This window comes from Odocoileus virginianus, chromosome 18 (assembly GCF_023699985.2).
Source record: "Odocoileus virginianus isolate 20LAN1187 ecotype Illinois chromosome 18, Ovbor_1.2, whole genome shotgun sequence".
NCBI lineage: Eukaryota > Metazoa > Chordata > Mammalia > Artiodactyla > Cervidae > Odocoileus > Odocoileus virginianus.
Window position 1 is genome coordinate 14,119,590 of NC_069691.1, and position 16,316 is coordinate 14,135,905.

General features: G+C 37.6%; 1 protein-coding gene across 3 annotated transcripts in view; it reads left to right on the plus strand.

Moving 5' to 3' along the window:
* Nucleotides 1-16,316, plus strand: part of CEMIP2 (cell migration inducing hyaluronidase 2) — a 75,599-nt gene that overhangs the window by 3,896 nt on the left and 55,387 nt on the right. For all 3 annotated transcript variants that reach the window (XM_070480354.1, XM_070480353.1, XM_070480355.1), the window contains one exon: nt 13,495-13,837. In XM_070480354.1, the coding sequence (XP_070336455.1) occupies nt 13,507-13,837 (331 nt within the window). In that variant the 5' untranslated portion in view covers nt 13,495-13,506. Of the gene's footprint in view, nt 1-13,494; nt 13,838-16,316 lie in introns of those variants that run through there.

Consider the following 16,316-nt stretch of genomic DNA (forward strand, 5'->3'; position numbering starts at 1 on the left):
CTGTGTTTCTGAGACCATGAAAATCACCCTTAATAGTTTTCTCCATTTGTAAAGAGGTATAATTTTCAGCTACCCTGTTAAAGAAAGGCTGTGCTCTCAATAGCAACAGCTGCTGTCTAGGTGAAACTTGAATCTGTAAACAGTACATGCTTTAATACATGTGCCTTAATTCTCCACTTGAAATAGACTTAAGCTCATCTGACATTTTAATAAATTGCCTTTGATAGAAATCCATACTCAGATATTTAAAACTGCCATGTTACATGTGACTTTTTAGGGGGAAGGGTGGCATGACTATAAATCAGTTTTCAGGACAGTTACATGCTGAGTCTTGACATGCAGTTTAATGGGCTTCAAAAATAATATTAAAATGAGGAAGTTGAGACCCACAGAGGCTAACTAATTAGGTAAGGTCATGTAGTAAATTAATGGCTGAGTGGGGACAAGAACCCCTTTGTCCCTATTTTCAGCCAGCATTTTTTCTTTTTCTCCAATATACTCTAATATGCTCCTGTTTGGTTTTGTTAGAACTTAGTTATTTTAATGTTTTAATAGTGAAATAACTTGCATTTGGGCTTAGAAACCCATTGCGCCCAAGTTTAAAGCAGACACTATACCTTCTGTTTCATTTGCGAAAATCTAGATGTGGTATGGTGCACAGAGGGGGTGAAGCTACTTGTAATAAATTTGTCAAATAAGGAACTAAGTGTAAAAGTAATGTTAACTTTACTTGTATTTTCCATAAATAGTATACCAGCTTAAAGTATTGTTGAAGTGCACATTTTTAAAAAGAAGCAAGTTCCTGGGAACATTATTCAGATTTGTGTTTGAATCATATGATAAAAACATGTTAGAAATAGGTTTGCATGTTCTTTTGTTTTCCCTGTACTTGCTTTGAGAAGACTTTAATGCTGCTTGTTAGAAATTATGTTCGGCAAATATCTGATTACATTCCCAAGATGTACAAGGCACTGGTAAGTTGCTGTGAATGATACAGAGATGTATGAGGCATAGGGTCTTTATTAAAATGTCTCTTTATAAAAAGTGAAACAGACTCGAAGCTGTGTATGACCTGAAACATAGAATTCCTATCTCCCAACAAATGAGTCCTTTGATCTAGTAGACAAATCTGCTCTGAAATTATTATTAGACCACTCAGGCTTATAACAAGATATTTCTTTTCATTACATGATGACAAGTGATTAATCTTTTACATTTATTTTATCAGTGCTTCATCTTCATTTGGACTACAAATAAAAACTTGGCAGAATTTGATGAGATTTTATATTATGACAAGTTTGCCTAGGAGAGCTTGGGGTGATCTTAGCTTTGCTTTGCTTACTCGCTCAGTCATGTCCAACTCTTTGCGACCCCATGGACTGTAGCCCGCCAGGCTCTTCCTGACTTTAACATTGCATTTAGAAGTGTGACTGAAAGGAACATTGTTGTTGCCTGAAAAGGTTGCAGTTTGAGACAATCTATATGGAGCAACCAAGAAAAGAATTGTCCTCATTGACTCTGAGTTTGATGTAACTATTAGAACATATGCGTTTTCTCCACAAACTAGATGTCCTAGTCATGTCTGAATACTAAGTGTCTCTGAAGAATAAAATTATTATTGATTTGGGGGCTCCTGCCTAATTACTGGTTTGTAACTTAAGACTGCAAGCCTTCTCTTATCATGATGGTCTCTGTTTATAGCGACTCATTTTCCTGAAGAATAAATGAGCTTTTCTTTTTTAAACACACAACGAAGTTAGAAAATTCATTTTAATATTTTAGGGATTGGAAAAATTAAGTGTAGCATAAGGACAAATAAATGCCTGATTCCTGTTTCAGAAGGAATGAAAAAAGTGAGTCATTAAAAAAAAATGTGGCTAAAAAAAAAAAAACCCACACATATAACATCATTTTTGCTTCTCCGGTGGCTCAGTGGTAAAGAATCTGCCTGCAATGCAAGAGACCTATCTCTGGGTTAGGAGGACCCTCTGGAGGAGGGCATGGCAAGTATTCCTGCCTGGAGAATCCCATGGACAGCGGAGCCTGGTGGGCTACAATCCATGGGGCCGCAAAGAGTCAGACACAACTGAACATACACACATGAGGATTTTAGAAATATTATATTTCATTAATGCAAAGGTATGGCTTTAATTGTTTAATTGGTGCTTAGTCATAGCCATCCCCTAACCATCCAGTTCATACAATGAAGTGCCAGTAATGCTGAGAAGCTAGCAGTTTGGCAGGCACAGGGCTGAGTATGAAGATATAGGTGAAAAGGCCAAATGAGAGGTGAATCGTCTTCTCTGCATGTTTAATGACATCTTTCAATGGATGTTAGTTGCTCTTTTCCCAAGTGCCTGCTGATTTAGACACTGTCCTTACGATATGGCCACCCTTGACAATATATGGTCAGTTCTTGGATAACCTTCCCCCAGCTGCCTGGTCGCCATGTCATCTGAGCTTGGCCTAGCCTTAAAGTATTTCTTCTTGCTTCTGGTCTGTGTTTGTGGCACGTGAGCTCATCACTCAGCCCCTGTTGGCCTTCTGCTGGCTGTAGTCTGTCCCTGTTCAGCCGTGCAGAGTCCAGTCTCTGCTCTAGTTCTGAGTAATTGCTCGTTCAGTGGAGGTCCTACCTTTTGACTGTCTGATACTCTTGAATTCGATGAATGTCAAAGAGACAGTGGAGGAGGTGTAATATGGTCCCTATAGTTTTCACAAGCCCTAGGAGGACAGGGGCTGTAATTCTTTTGTATTAATATTTTGGCCAGAACTCACCTGTGGATGACACCCACCAGTCAGCCTTTCAGAGAATACGAAAGACCTCATGAGTTCGTTGTTTTCTCCCTATATTGGTTATTGCCAGACAATGTGTTGTCATTTTAGGGGCAAAATTCAGTGGTAAATTTTAGTTCACACATACAAAGGAAGCTATTAGTAGTAGTCTGATGGTGTACATTTGGTACATACATACAAAGGAAGCTATTAGTAGTAGTCTGATGGTGTACATTTGGATAAGTTTGGAATTAAATAAAACCGGGCTATCACCTCTTTAGACACACCAGCCCAGTGTCTTTGCCTCAATGTGTATTGTTATTACTTGTTTACCTGTGTCAACCCCAACCCCCACCTCCAACACTAGACTATGAGCTCCTTTAAGGTAGAGCTGCGTATATTTTTTGTATTACTGGGTCCTAACCTTCACAAAATCTTTGTCTCATAAGTGATGCCCAAGTCCGTACACATTCTCTGTTTGATAAGGCTTTTCTCTTAGATATACTGTGTTAAAAATAGACTATGTTGTATAGGTAAAAAGATTACACATTTGGATTATGGTCCTAGCCCTATCGTTAGGAGAAAATTTGCTTTGTTACTGAATTGAATAGCCTGGATCACTTCAGTCTGGTCATCGCATTATTCATCTGGAATATTTCTTAGTTTGAAAGGCATGTCAAAACATACTTGTTACATATTTCCTACTGTCATTGCATTTTGATGTCTGTATGTCACGGGATTGTAAACTTTTGGTACAGTTGTGCTTATTTATCAAACACATCTCTATTGTCTTTTCTTTTTTCCCACCTTTCAACATTCTACCACCACGACTTTCTTGAATTTCTCTTCTGGAAGAGCATCTTAAAGCTTCGTCCCTGCAGCCCACAGGCAGCTCTGTCCTTTGCTGTGATCTTAATGAAATCGGCCTCCCTCGGGTCAGGCCTAGGCTTTGGTTCTTTCTCTCAGAGGCCAGCTGCGAGGCTGATGACGTGCCCGCGCCTGCCATTGTGTGCCTCTGCACGGCCATCCTTCACTGTCAGCAGGTTGGGAGTCTCCACAAGAGTGCAGGGGGATGGTCTAAAGACTTGAGAGGGAGGAGGAGAAAAGAGAACAGCTTTTCAGGAGAAAGAATTAAGGAGAAAGAGGAATCTGAGAAACAATACGCAGAAGGAAGGAGACAGAAGTGAGGAGCGGAGGACTGGTAGGTAAAATGACCCTCTCATTCTGTCTTCAATTTTCCAAGTTGAGAAACAGTCATTCTCTAGTTTTATCCTTTTAGTTTTTTTTCTTTTTTTACATCCAACCAGAGGCCTACGTACTTTTTTTTTTTTAAATTTTATTTTTGATTAGGCGAGGAATGCTCAGTGTTCCTCAGTTGTCACCCTTTCTTCCGCCTTGGTATGTAAATCTGTATTTTTTGCTCCCTTTTCTTCTCTTTTGTTTCCTGGGATAACGTTCTCCAGCCTTTTCACTCTTATCAGCCATCTTGGCTTTAGGGTCAAGCCTTGCTTTTCATGGATAGGCTAACAGATTTGAAAAAAGACAGGATTAATGAGTATATTTGGTGGCAGACAGATCAGACATCTGCCTCCTATGTTTTGCATAAATGAGAGGGGTGAAATAGTGAATTAAACTATTTCTTAAAGGTCACTCACTTAACTTAGCTTTAGAGTGGGAAAGTGTTCACTGGGTTTACTTTGGGCATTAGATAGTATAAATACTCTTTGTTTTGAGAGATCTATATTTTAACAAGAGATTCCGATAGAATTTGCCAAGGATATGGACATTTCAGTGGAATTGTAACTAATTAGCTAATCTGAAATCCTTAGGTACAGGCCCCATAAGCATGTATTGTTTTCTTGTTTTCCATGTAAGCAAACTCGTGGTATTTGTAGTTAATTTTTCTTTGCCAGGGATTTACTGTTTCCTGATTACAGTTTTCTAACAAAGAGAGTATAGGTTAAATGAAAAGTAAGTTTCTAAGCAGGGGAAAAAAATGTCTTCTAACTTTAAGTAATAATTATTCCAATGCAAATGCTTAGTGGCAAAACATTTTTTAAAGTAAATTTAGTCTTTTTAGGACTATCCATTTGAAATATTCCATATGATTTCTCTGTATTGTAGTTTAATAGAGTTAATGTATATTAAGAGAGTTATTTCCCTTTGAGGGGAGAGATGTGAGCAATATAGGATGCCAAACTAGAAGGCAAGAGTCTATGGATATTTATACATAATAGTAGGTTAACTTTTGAGTATATGATTCATCATATGTATCTATATTGACCAAGTGGAGAAAGAATAGGATTAAAGAACCTCAGTCCCTTATCCTTTCACTTCATAGGAAGCTGTTTATCATTAAGGTTTAGTGCATTCCCCTTCTACTTCTGAACATTGATTCGGATAATTAGCAAAGTGAACAGGAACCAGTGCAGGTAAACTAACTGTGCACAGTGTCTTGTTTCTTGGGAATGTACCGGATGATAGTGACTCATCATGATTTTGGGAGTTGAAGGAAAAAGACAGAAGGGCTGTGACAAGTGCTGGGCAGTAAGGGAGAATGTGAATGTGACAGAGTGAAGGCACTGTTCTGTTTAGACATCTCAGGGTATTCAGTTCTTTTAGATTCTGCTTACATAAAACCAAGCAGGTCTCTGAATGAAAGTGAACTTAATTTTTTCCCAACTTCTGTCTGTTTTCTCTCAAATAGTTGTAGGAATAGACCAGCATTTATGCTGAATTCCTTTGCAGTGTTTGTTGTAGAAAACTGTATTTTATCTTGTGTGCTCTGATAATTGACTATAAAATAAAGTATATTCTGCTAAACTATGTAGAAGAGAATTCCCCCTTCTGAAACTTTCTTTGCTTTATTCTTTGCATTTGAAAATCTTTATATGAGAATATTGATAACACTTAAATATTTGACAGTTTGTGAAATTAAAGATCCTGAAAGTCAGCTTTGCTAAGTTTGTTTCTTACTGAATAGTTTTTGTATGATTGAAGTATTGAGCTCGTTGTTTATCAGTGACATAACCCGAATCTAAAACAAAACTAGATAAAATATCCTACTTCTCCCACACAAAGCCCAAACCTGAAAATCACCTTGATATTATTCTTTTTTGTCCTTTTCCTATAAATAGGAGATTGGAAGTTAGAACTATTAATCGAAAGCCCAAAGCCATTAGAAGACAGTTAAGAATTTTATTAGGTCATGATTTGTTGTTCAGTCGCCCAGTCGTGTCCAACTCTCTGCGACCCCATGGACTGCAGGACACCAGGCCTCCCTGTCCCTCCCCATCTCCGGGAGTTTGCCCAAGTTCATGTCCATTCCATCGGTGTTGCTATCCAGCCATCTCATCCTCTGTCGCCCTCTTCTTCTTTTCCATTATCAGGGTCATTCCCCATCATTACTAGTAATTATAAACAAAGTTATCATTTGTTTTCATGATAATTTATGAACACCTCTTTTTCCTGGTGTGTTTTACTTTTTGCTGTGACTGAGCGTATCAGTCAATGTGTTACAAAGACGTACTAAGATATTAATAAAAGGAAAAGTTTCCTTAACCAGGTTTTGGCCAGTTGTACTGAAACTGTTTGAAAGTAGACACACTTGTAAAACTGACCTTTAGCTTGGATACTGTTTCACCAGTTATGTCCTTACTCCAAGAAAGTTATGCTTGAGGAGATCATGCCAGCTTCTCGACTGTTCCTACAAACCTGAATTTTCCATTCAAAAATAAGCTTTCATATCAAGTGTAGGCAGGATTTAGGAGAGCTTAAATCAGTCAAAATGCTGCATTTTCATTAGGAGTTGAGTATGTTGGGGCTAAGAGCTTCCCAAGTGGTGCTAGTGATTCAGAACACACCTGCCAACGCAGGAGACTTAGAGACTTGTGTTTGACCCCTGGGTGGGGAAGATCACTGGGAGGAGGGCATGGCAACCCACTGCAGCGTCCTTGTCTGGAGAATCCCAGGGACAGAGGAGCCTGGTGGGCTGCAGTCCGTAAGGTTCCCAGAGTAGACACGACTAAAGCGACTGAGCACACATGCACGTATGATGGGGCCCATATGTATGGCATAGCAGTGGGCTTTCGGTCTCTCTCAGCATTGGGTTGGAGGGGCTGGATGATTTTGCTGACTATGGGGCAACTGTACTCAACCACTGAGTGATGAGCACTTGTGGTAGGCAGTTGGTTTTATGTATTAACAGCTCAGCAGTAGAAAGAAAATGAAAACTCAACCTTTATAAAGGAGTTTTCAATTAATTGCTGCTATCTGTATTGAGAAGATTTTTCCTCTGATAAAAGCTTTACTTGCTGTCAGCATAACAATATAAAGTGAAATGGAACGGTTCCTTTTTCCTAAGTACCTACTGCATTTTATAGTGTGTGGTTAAAATTTACAAAATATTGTGAAAGGTTGAGCTTGTCTAGATGGTTTGCTGCTCTTTATCTTTAGAATTCCTATTTGCATTTGTTAATAATACCTTTTAGTCACACACTGGGTTGCATATTAGGGTTGCATTTTATAAAAATTAATGTGCTGACTTTTTTGCTTGAAATGTTCTCAGCTTTCTCTAAATTAGGGCAACTAATACAGAGATTAGACAGATTTCCTAGAGCCTCAAGGATGTTGAAAAAGGAGTCCATGGGAAATTCGTCTGTGTGTATGTGTGTGTGCAAGAGAGAGAGAGAGAGAGAGAGGAAAACTTTTAAGTTCTAAGTTCAGTAAGCACTTAACTGAGTCCCTACTGTATAAGCTTCCATGAGAATGCCAAGAGTAAGATATTGTACCTGCTCTTAAGAGGCTTCTGGTCAACTGCAGGAGAGGGATATGTACTTACATCAGTTGAAACGTAAGCTAGAAAGCAAGGTGATTCAATAAGAGTTTTAAACAGAGTACCGGGAAGAACAGGCAGGGAGCTTATTGTGGCATCCTGAGAAGGTGTCATGGATGAAATAGCACAATGTTTGAAAATTTTATAGGGGAATATTTCAATTTTCTTAACATCATGCACTTTTTTAATAAATCATATAAACCCAAAACTATGATCTCCTTTAATGTTATTGAAATTTCAAAATAAATTAATTACTTTCTGAGATTATTTTAACTTATAACTAAATACATTAATTGAATGCTCTTACCAACTGCATAAGCCCCTCCCGCAGTTTCTGTTTGAGGGTATACTTTTTGTACAAGAGAAGAATTTTATTTAAAATAATAGCAAAATTTTAAGATTTTTGTGTGTGTGTGTGTGTGAGGGCAACTGAGAATTTGACAGAAGTACTAGGTTTTAAAATGCTTCCCTTTTTTCTCAGCGTTTATAAATCTTTAAGTTGATATGATTTTTTTCATATTTTTAATAATTTCTTTCATTATCTACTTTAAGTTTTGCCTAAATCCCCTGTGCAGATTTTTAATTGCGTAATTTTATTTTTAATTAATTATTACCAAGCTTTTTGGGCTACTAGGTTTTTTAATCATCCAGGAAATAAATAGTCACAAGATAATTCTTTCAAGGAACATCTAAATACCAAAAATTATGCTCCAAAACCTTTTTAGAGTGTATTTCCAAATTTGGTATGAATGACTTGGATTATTACTCACTATGGATTGTCTGCATTTAGAAGTTTAGCACAGTCTGTAATAACTCTTAAAAGCTTGGTGTGTTCCTTCTGTATTCTGTGTGCTTTCCACTAGAAATACAGTCCTTTTCAAAGTGACAGGTGGTATAAACAAATGAACAGTGTATTAAGTAGAAACTTCAGTCTGTAGTAAAAATTTTAAAATGACACCTAATGCTCACTTTGAATAAAGCTTGAAAGACGGGGAAACTCTTCATCCTCTTTCCTCTGTTAGGTCTTTTCTTTGTTTTGGGGACCCCATACTTAAACTAATGCAACCAAAGATAACAGCCTTATGGATTGAACAGTATTTTACAATATTTCCTTGGTCAATTTCACTCTCACAGTATTTTACCTCTCACAATATTTTACAATATTTCCTTGGTCAATTTCACTCTTCCTTCAAGCAAGTGATTTAAAAATTGGATTTAGGACTCTATGTATAATATTGTTTAAAATTTTATACTATTTCACTTGTATATTTATATATATATATATTATATATAATATATATAAATATATTTATATTTAATATATTTGTTTTATTTAATTTTTTTTTTACAAATACTCTTAAAATAGATACTTGAAATAATTTTTAAAAGTAAATAAATAAAATTGAATTTAGGAATTGCATTTCTTGGGGATGCTGTGTATCTTTTGTCTTTATCACCCATAGTTCCTACCACAGTTCTCTAATGACAGCAAGAGCTCACAATTGTTTATTGAATGAGTGAAATGTCATTTTTTCCCATGAATTATTGAAATCTATAACTAGCAATTAATTTATTTTATTTTTTAATATATTTTAAAGTAATAAATTTATAATACACTCCTAAACTAAACTCGTAAATGTAAAGTGGAATCCTGAAGCAGTGTATTTGTCTTATATATTCTAAAATCATAATAGAGAGGATAATCTGCATATAATATGATTATTTTCTTGTAAATTTACTCTTAAATATAGTTGCAATAATTTATTATTTAGGAAAATAATGATTGTATTTATTACTATGTATTTTCATGTTTTTCAGTAAAATAGAGCTAATGGGCTCAGAATATATAGAAAAAATATATATTGTTTTAGAGAAAATTTATGACAAAAACACATCATGATTATTTTTGACTTATTGATCATGTCAGTTTGTGACTGACACCGTGTGAAATTTCATGTTAGGATACCATTTTGTGAATGTGAAGACAAAAATTTTTCCAAGTGGGATGGTGATTTCATTGAGCCTCTCACTGCCTTTGTTGTTGTTGTTAGGGGTACATCTGGAGACATTATCTCCTACAAAAGGGGCCTCCAGCCTGTTAAGTAATAATAGCCTTTCTCACCCTGAAACAATGAAGTTTCAGATGATTGCAGCTTCAAATAAAAGATTCCCACTCCCTTTCAGAGGAGATTATAGTCTGATTCCCCTCTCACCCTGGTGAGCCTGGCACTCAAGAATATCTAGTTTAGTCCTTTCTTTGTTAATAGACGATCATAAACGGGTCTTTGTCATACTGTCTCATTTATTCCAGCAGGATATATCCATTATTTTGTTCTGCTGCTTGGCACATGCAGCAGTTTCTTCAATAGCACCTGGAATCCTGTTGTTTTCCCTTTGTTATGGACTTAAGCTTCATCTAAATAATTACTTTTGTTCAGAAATCAAACTCCACAAACCAAGTGCTTTCGACAGACACACTGACTCTCAGAATGTTCTTTGCCCTCTGTAAAATCAGCATTAATTCCTGATTAGATTCCCTTTCTGTCCCCATTAATTTCCAGGTCGTTTGGGTCCTGGGAACACTTATTTGTGGCTTCTTTAATTGGTCACATTTTGTGTTTAGTGGATTTGCTGTAGTTTAGAGCAGTTTAAAGGTACCCTTTTTTGTTGTTTTGGCAGGAGATGAGGGGGATTAATTGTAAGAGTATTGAATGAAGTCAGGTGACTCTGAGATGCTACAGTTGTTAAGGAGGGGAAATAGTGAACATCATGGTTCTTATTTATCCACAGCTGTTGCAGTGAGAACATTAAATGACAATGCTTCTTTCCCTTTTTTCCCTCCCTTCCTTCTTCCATTCTTTCTCTTTTTCTCCCTCCTAGCCCCCTTCTCTTTCATTTGGCAAAATTGAAGTCAGGTTTCATTTAAAACTTATTCTTTTATTCAAAAACTAAGTGCTTAATATAAAGAATATAGAAAGTAAAAAGGACTGCCGTTTTGTGTTTGGGTCAGGTTCTCTTAGATTAGAAAGAATCATATACAGTCTGGTAAACTTCTGCATGAAGAAGTTCTGAGAATATTAAAGTACCCTTTCAGACTCAACACAGTTCTCGTTATACCCTTGCAGAATTGATTCTTTGAAATTACTGTCTCTCAAGTGTTTTGGAAGACACCTTAGTGTAACTGTTAGTCATCATTCTTGGGTTCAAATCCTGGTTCTCTGTAAACTAGCTAATTAACTTTTCTAGTCCTCAGTTTTCTGGTGTGTAAAATGGGGATAATGGTACCTACTCATAGATTTGTTGCATTAAATGTGTTAGATGAGTTAACACATGTAAGGTGTTTAGAACAGGACCAGGTAGTAAGTGCTCTAGCAGTGTTAGCTATTTTTTAAAACAATCTTAAACATGATATTTGAATGCCTGCTATTTTTTAAAAGAAAATTTCAGTATTTAAAAAGATAGTATAGACTTTCTCATTAAATGAATTCACAGTCTTATTAAGTGATACCATGGTTAAAAATAAGTTATATTACCAAGATAACTAGGTGTGATAACTCTAGTGATGCCAAGATAACTCTAGATGTGATCATTCACCTAGAGCCAGACATCCTGCAGTGTAAAGTCAAGTGGGCCTCAGGAAGCATCACTATGAACAAAACTAGTGGAGGCGATGGAATTCCACCAGAGCTACTCCAAATCCTAAAAGATGATGCTGTTAAAGTGCTGCATTCAGTATGCCAGCAAATTTGGAAAACCCAGCAGTGGCCACAGGACTGGAAAAGGTCAGTTTTCATTTCATTCTCAAAGAAAGACAATGCCAAAGAATGCTTAAACTACTGCACAATTGCACTCATCTCACACACTAGCAAAATAATGCTCAAAATTCTCCAAGTCAGGCTTCATCAGTGAACCGTGAACTTCCAAATGTCCAAGCTGGATTTAGAAAAGGCAGGGACATGAGAGATCAAGTTGTCAACATCCACTGGATCATAGAAAAAGCAAGTGAATTCCAGAAAAACATCTGCTTCATTGACTATGCTAAAGCCTTTGACTGTGTAGATCACGACAAACTATGGAACATTCTTCAAGAGATGGGAATACCAGACCACCTTACCTGCCTCCTGGGAAATGTGTATGCAGCTCAAGAAGTAATAGTTATAATGGAACATGGAACAACAACTGGTTCCAAATTATGAAGGGAATATGTCAAGGCTGTATATTGTCACCCTACTTATTTAACTTCTATTCTGTATACATCATGTGAAATGCTGGGCTGGGTGAAGCACAAGCTGGAATCAAGATTGCAGGGAGAAATATCAATAACCTCAGATATGTAGATGACACCACCCTTATGGCAGAAAGAGAAGAGGAACTAAAGAGCCTCTTGAAAGTGAAAGAGGAGAGTGAAAAAGCTGACTTAAAACTGAACATTCAGGAAATTCATGATATCTGGTCCCATTACTTCATGGCAAGTAGATGGGGAAACAGTGGAAACAGTGACAGACTTTATTTTCTTGGGCTCCAAAATCACTGCAGATGGTGACTGCAGCCATGAAATTAAAAGACACTTGCTCCTTGGAAGAAAAGTTATGACCAACCCAGACAGCATATTAACAAGCCAACAAATGCCCGTCTGGTCAAAGCTTTGGTTTTTCCAGTAGTCATGTATGGATGTGAGAGCTGGACTATAAAGCAAGCTGAGCACCAAAGAATTGATGCTTTTTGAATTGTGATGTTGGAGAAGACTCTTGAGTGTCCCTTGGATTGCAAGGAGATCCAACCAGTCCATCCTAAAGGAAATCAGTCCTGAGTATTCATTGGAAGGACTGATGCTGAAGCTGAAACTCCATTACTTTGGCCATTACTGAAGCTGAAACTGAAACTCCATTACTGATGCGAAGAACTGACTCGTTTGAAAAGACCCTGATGCTGGGAAAGATTGAAGGCAGGAGGAGAAGGGGATGACAGAGGATGAGATGGTTGGATGGCATCATCGAGTCAATGGACATGAGTTTGAGCAAACTCTAGGAGTTGGTGATGGACAGGGAAGCCTGGTGTGCTGCAGTCCATGAGGTCGCAAAGAGCTGGACACGACTCAGCGACTGAACTGAACTGAACTGAAACATGTATGCTTGCCTGTTGAAACTTGTTAGGACCACCTTGTGGTCCTCATATGACAGATGGACTTCAACTTCAATTTGAAGAGCTTTACAATAGTTATACTCACGGGTGAACACCTGATTCAGTGTCACCAAGGTACATTTTAAAAATATAAACTCCAGGGCCCTCTTTCCACCCACTGAGCCAGAATGAGTGGGGTGGAAAACCTAGGAATCTACCTATTTCACAAGCTTCCCTTGGGAATCTTATGCACAGTTGAGAAAAGCTGCCCTGCAACAGTGGTTCTCAACCAAGGTGCCCATTAGAATCACTGTATCATTTAAAAGATGCAGTTGCTTGCCTCCTGACTATTTTTGGGGTGTGGCATTGGGCATTAAGTTATCAAGTGATTATAGTGTGTAGGGTGGAGAAGCAGTGGCATTAGAAGAGGATCACTGAAGGTGATTGTTGACACAGTTTAATATATCAGGATGTAAGCTGATGATATTTTCAAAAAAGTCATTATAGTGGTGACTGGGGAGAAGGAGGGAAATGTTTTTGCTTCATGGGTACAGAGTTTCTGTTTGGGATGATGAAAATGCCCTGGAAATAGATGATTGTGATGGTTGTACAACATTGTGAATGTGCTTAATGCCACTGGATTATACATTTATAAATGTTTAAAATGGTAAGTTTCATGTTATACATATTTTACCACACTAAAAAAAAGGCATTGCAGTTCTCACATTTCTGAGCCTAAAGTTTTTTTTGTTTGTTTCTTTTCACAGTGCCAGTGTATCATGCATGCCACTAATTCCAGGGGACACTCCCCTGCTTTCCTGCAACCTCAGAATGGAAACAGCCATCGTTCATCTGGCTATGTTCCAGGGAAGGTTGTCCCACTGCGTCCCCCTCCTCCTCCAAAGAGCCAAGCTTCAGCCAAACTTACCTCCATCCGACAGGAAGCCCAGGCCAGCTTTGCTTTTTCATCTGAGGAACAGCAAGTCCAGAGAGAGCGCCGAAAGCAGAAGAGGCACAAAAATACTTTCATTTGCTTTGCTATTACTAGTTTTTCATTTTTTGTTGCACTTGCCGTCATTTTAGGAATATCCTCAAAATATGCTCCAGATGGTGAGTACATATAGGAGAAGAAAGAAGGGAAGGAAATAGAATAAATTCTGAAAAATCTTTTGTTATCTTAACTTGGCTCTAGCTAACTTATATATAATGTAGATAATAGGAGCTATAACCTCTTATGAATGAGAGCAATTGTTAAAGGAATCCATTGAAAATGATAAAAGATTGCTCTTCCTTTCCATTTGCCACTTTGCCCTAGGACTCACAGACCTTCTTGGAACATTTCTTTTCAACATGGTAATTTTAAGAGTCTTTACTGAAATCTTGTGGTGGCACAATTTCATCTTTTGTAGTAGGTATGATTTTCAGATTGCCACAAGTTTTTAGTAATAAGAATTACTAAATGCAGTGATAAAAAGTACATTTAATTGGGGGAAGAAAGTGAAAGTGATAGGATTTGTGTTCTGCCGTTTGAAACCAGTTGAGGGGACAGTTCCAAAAGAGAAGCTCCCAGTATTTTTGAGTAATAATGTGTATCCTTAAAGGAAAATATCCATTAGTAGGTGTAAGTTCTGGTACACTTGTTTTCATAGTTAAACTTCATTTAGGAGGATTTTAATTTTTTAAATGGTTTTTGCTTTTCGAGTTGGTGACATCGCAGTACTTTGAATGATATTGTCAGTCAGCCTCAGTATAGCACTGCTAAAATGTTTGTGTGTTTAGTCGTGCCTGACTCTTTACACCCCTATGGACTGTAGCCCGCCAGGCTTCTCTGTCCATGAGATTTCCCAGGCAAGAATACTGGAGTGGGTTGACATTTCCTCCTTCAGGGGATCTTCCCAACCCAGGGATCGAACCTGCATCTCCAGCGTCTCCTTCATTGGCAGGCGAATTCTTTGCCTCTGAGCCACCTGGAAAACCCCAGTACCAATGAAGACTGGCCTCAAAATACACCCCATCCCTCTCTCAAAATCAAAGGGCTCAGAGCTGTGGAGAAAGCAGACCAGGCCACCATATTGGTCTGCATTATTTTATCATCTGCAACAGATTTTTGCTGAATTAGTGCCTTCTTAAATGGATATAACATTTGAGAAGTATTTTACTGGTTATAGGCGTCCCTGGAATGAATCAGATGGTAAAGAATCTGCTTGCATTGCAGGAGATCTGGGTTTGATCCCTGGGTTGGGAAGATCCCCTGGAGAAGTGAATGGCTACCCACTCCAGTATTCTTGCCTGGAGAATTCCATGGCCAGAGGATCTTGGCGGGATCCAGTCCATGGGGTTGCAAAGAGTTGAACATGACTGAGTCCCTAACACACTTTCACTTACTGGTTGTAAGACTTGGAAACATTAGTCTATTTAGTTTTCATGGATGATTTAGGGGTCTTAGAGACTTAAAGGTTTAGGGGGAGATAATGTCAATACTTGTAAAAAAGTAGACCTGAAGAAAGAGAGATGTTCATTTGACTTTTTTTTTTAATGTATATGTGTTTGTTTTGTTTTTTTTAATGTAGTTGCTTTATAATGTGTTAGTTTCTGCCATACAGCAAAGTGAATCAGCCATACGTATACACGTATCCCCTCTTCCTTGGATTTCCTTCCCATTAGGTCACCATAGAGCTTTAAGTAGAGCTCCTTGTGCTATACAGTTGGTTCTCATTAGTTATCTATTTTATACATAGTAATTATGTAGGTCAATCCCAATCTCCCAGTCCATCCCACCCTACCTTCCTTCCTTGGTATGTCTTTATTTCTGCTTTGCAAATAAGTTTCATCTATGCCATTTTTTTTAGATTTTATGTTTTGTGTTAGTATAAAATATTTGTTTTTCTCTTTCTGACTTATACTTCATTCTGACAGAGTGATGTTGAGGTGTCTGTCAACAGCTTTGTTGGCCAAGCCAGTGGACCACGTAAAGAACTTGCAACATTACTTTTTGTTGCATATACCATTGACTTTCTCTCCTCTTTTCTCCAGAGAAATAACCAAGTTCACTGCTGTTGATTCATTCTTTCCAAGCAATCTGCAGTAAATGGATGCTAGATTATGGAAAATCAGAGCTAAAATCTGTGGCTTTAATTGACATTTTCATATTCCAGCTAAGACAGTGAATTGGTGATGTGGTTCCTTGAATCAACATTTTTTAGTTTCACATTTTGGCAGTAAAGGGCAGAATATCAGTGGAAAGACCTGGTATGCTAAAATATTTCAGAATCAGCCCTACTGTGGTTACTGCTGTTACATAACTTTAAAAATGAATCCCACTACTCAACAAGTGGGTAGCCAAGAAGGTTGGGCTGGCTAACCTATTTTTTGATGCTTTCTGCAGACTACATGTTTTCTCATTAAATGTACTTTACTAGAAAAAAACAGATTAGAATTTTGGGTGATAAAAATTTTTTTGTGAAGCATGCTTCCCTAGGAAATAACTATAAACAATTAAGAGGAATTATATAATTATTATAGTAGGTTTTAGATCTTTTGAGGTTAGATTCCTTCTGGATTTTCTTCTCTAACTGGGTCCATTGCTTGT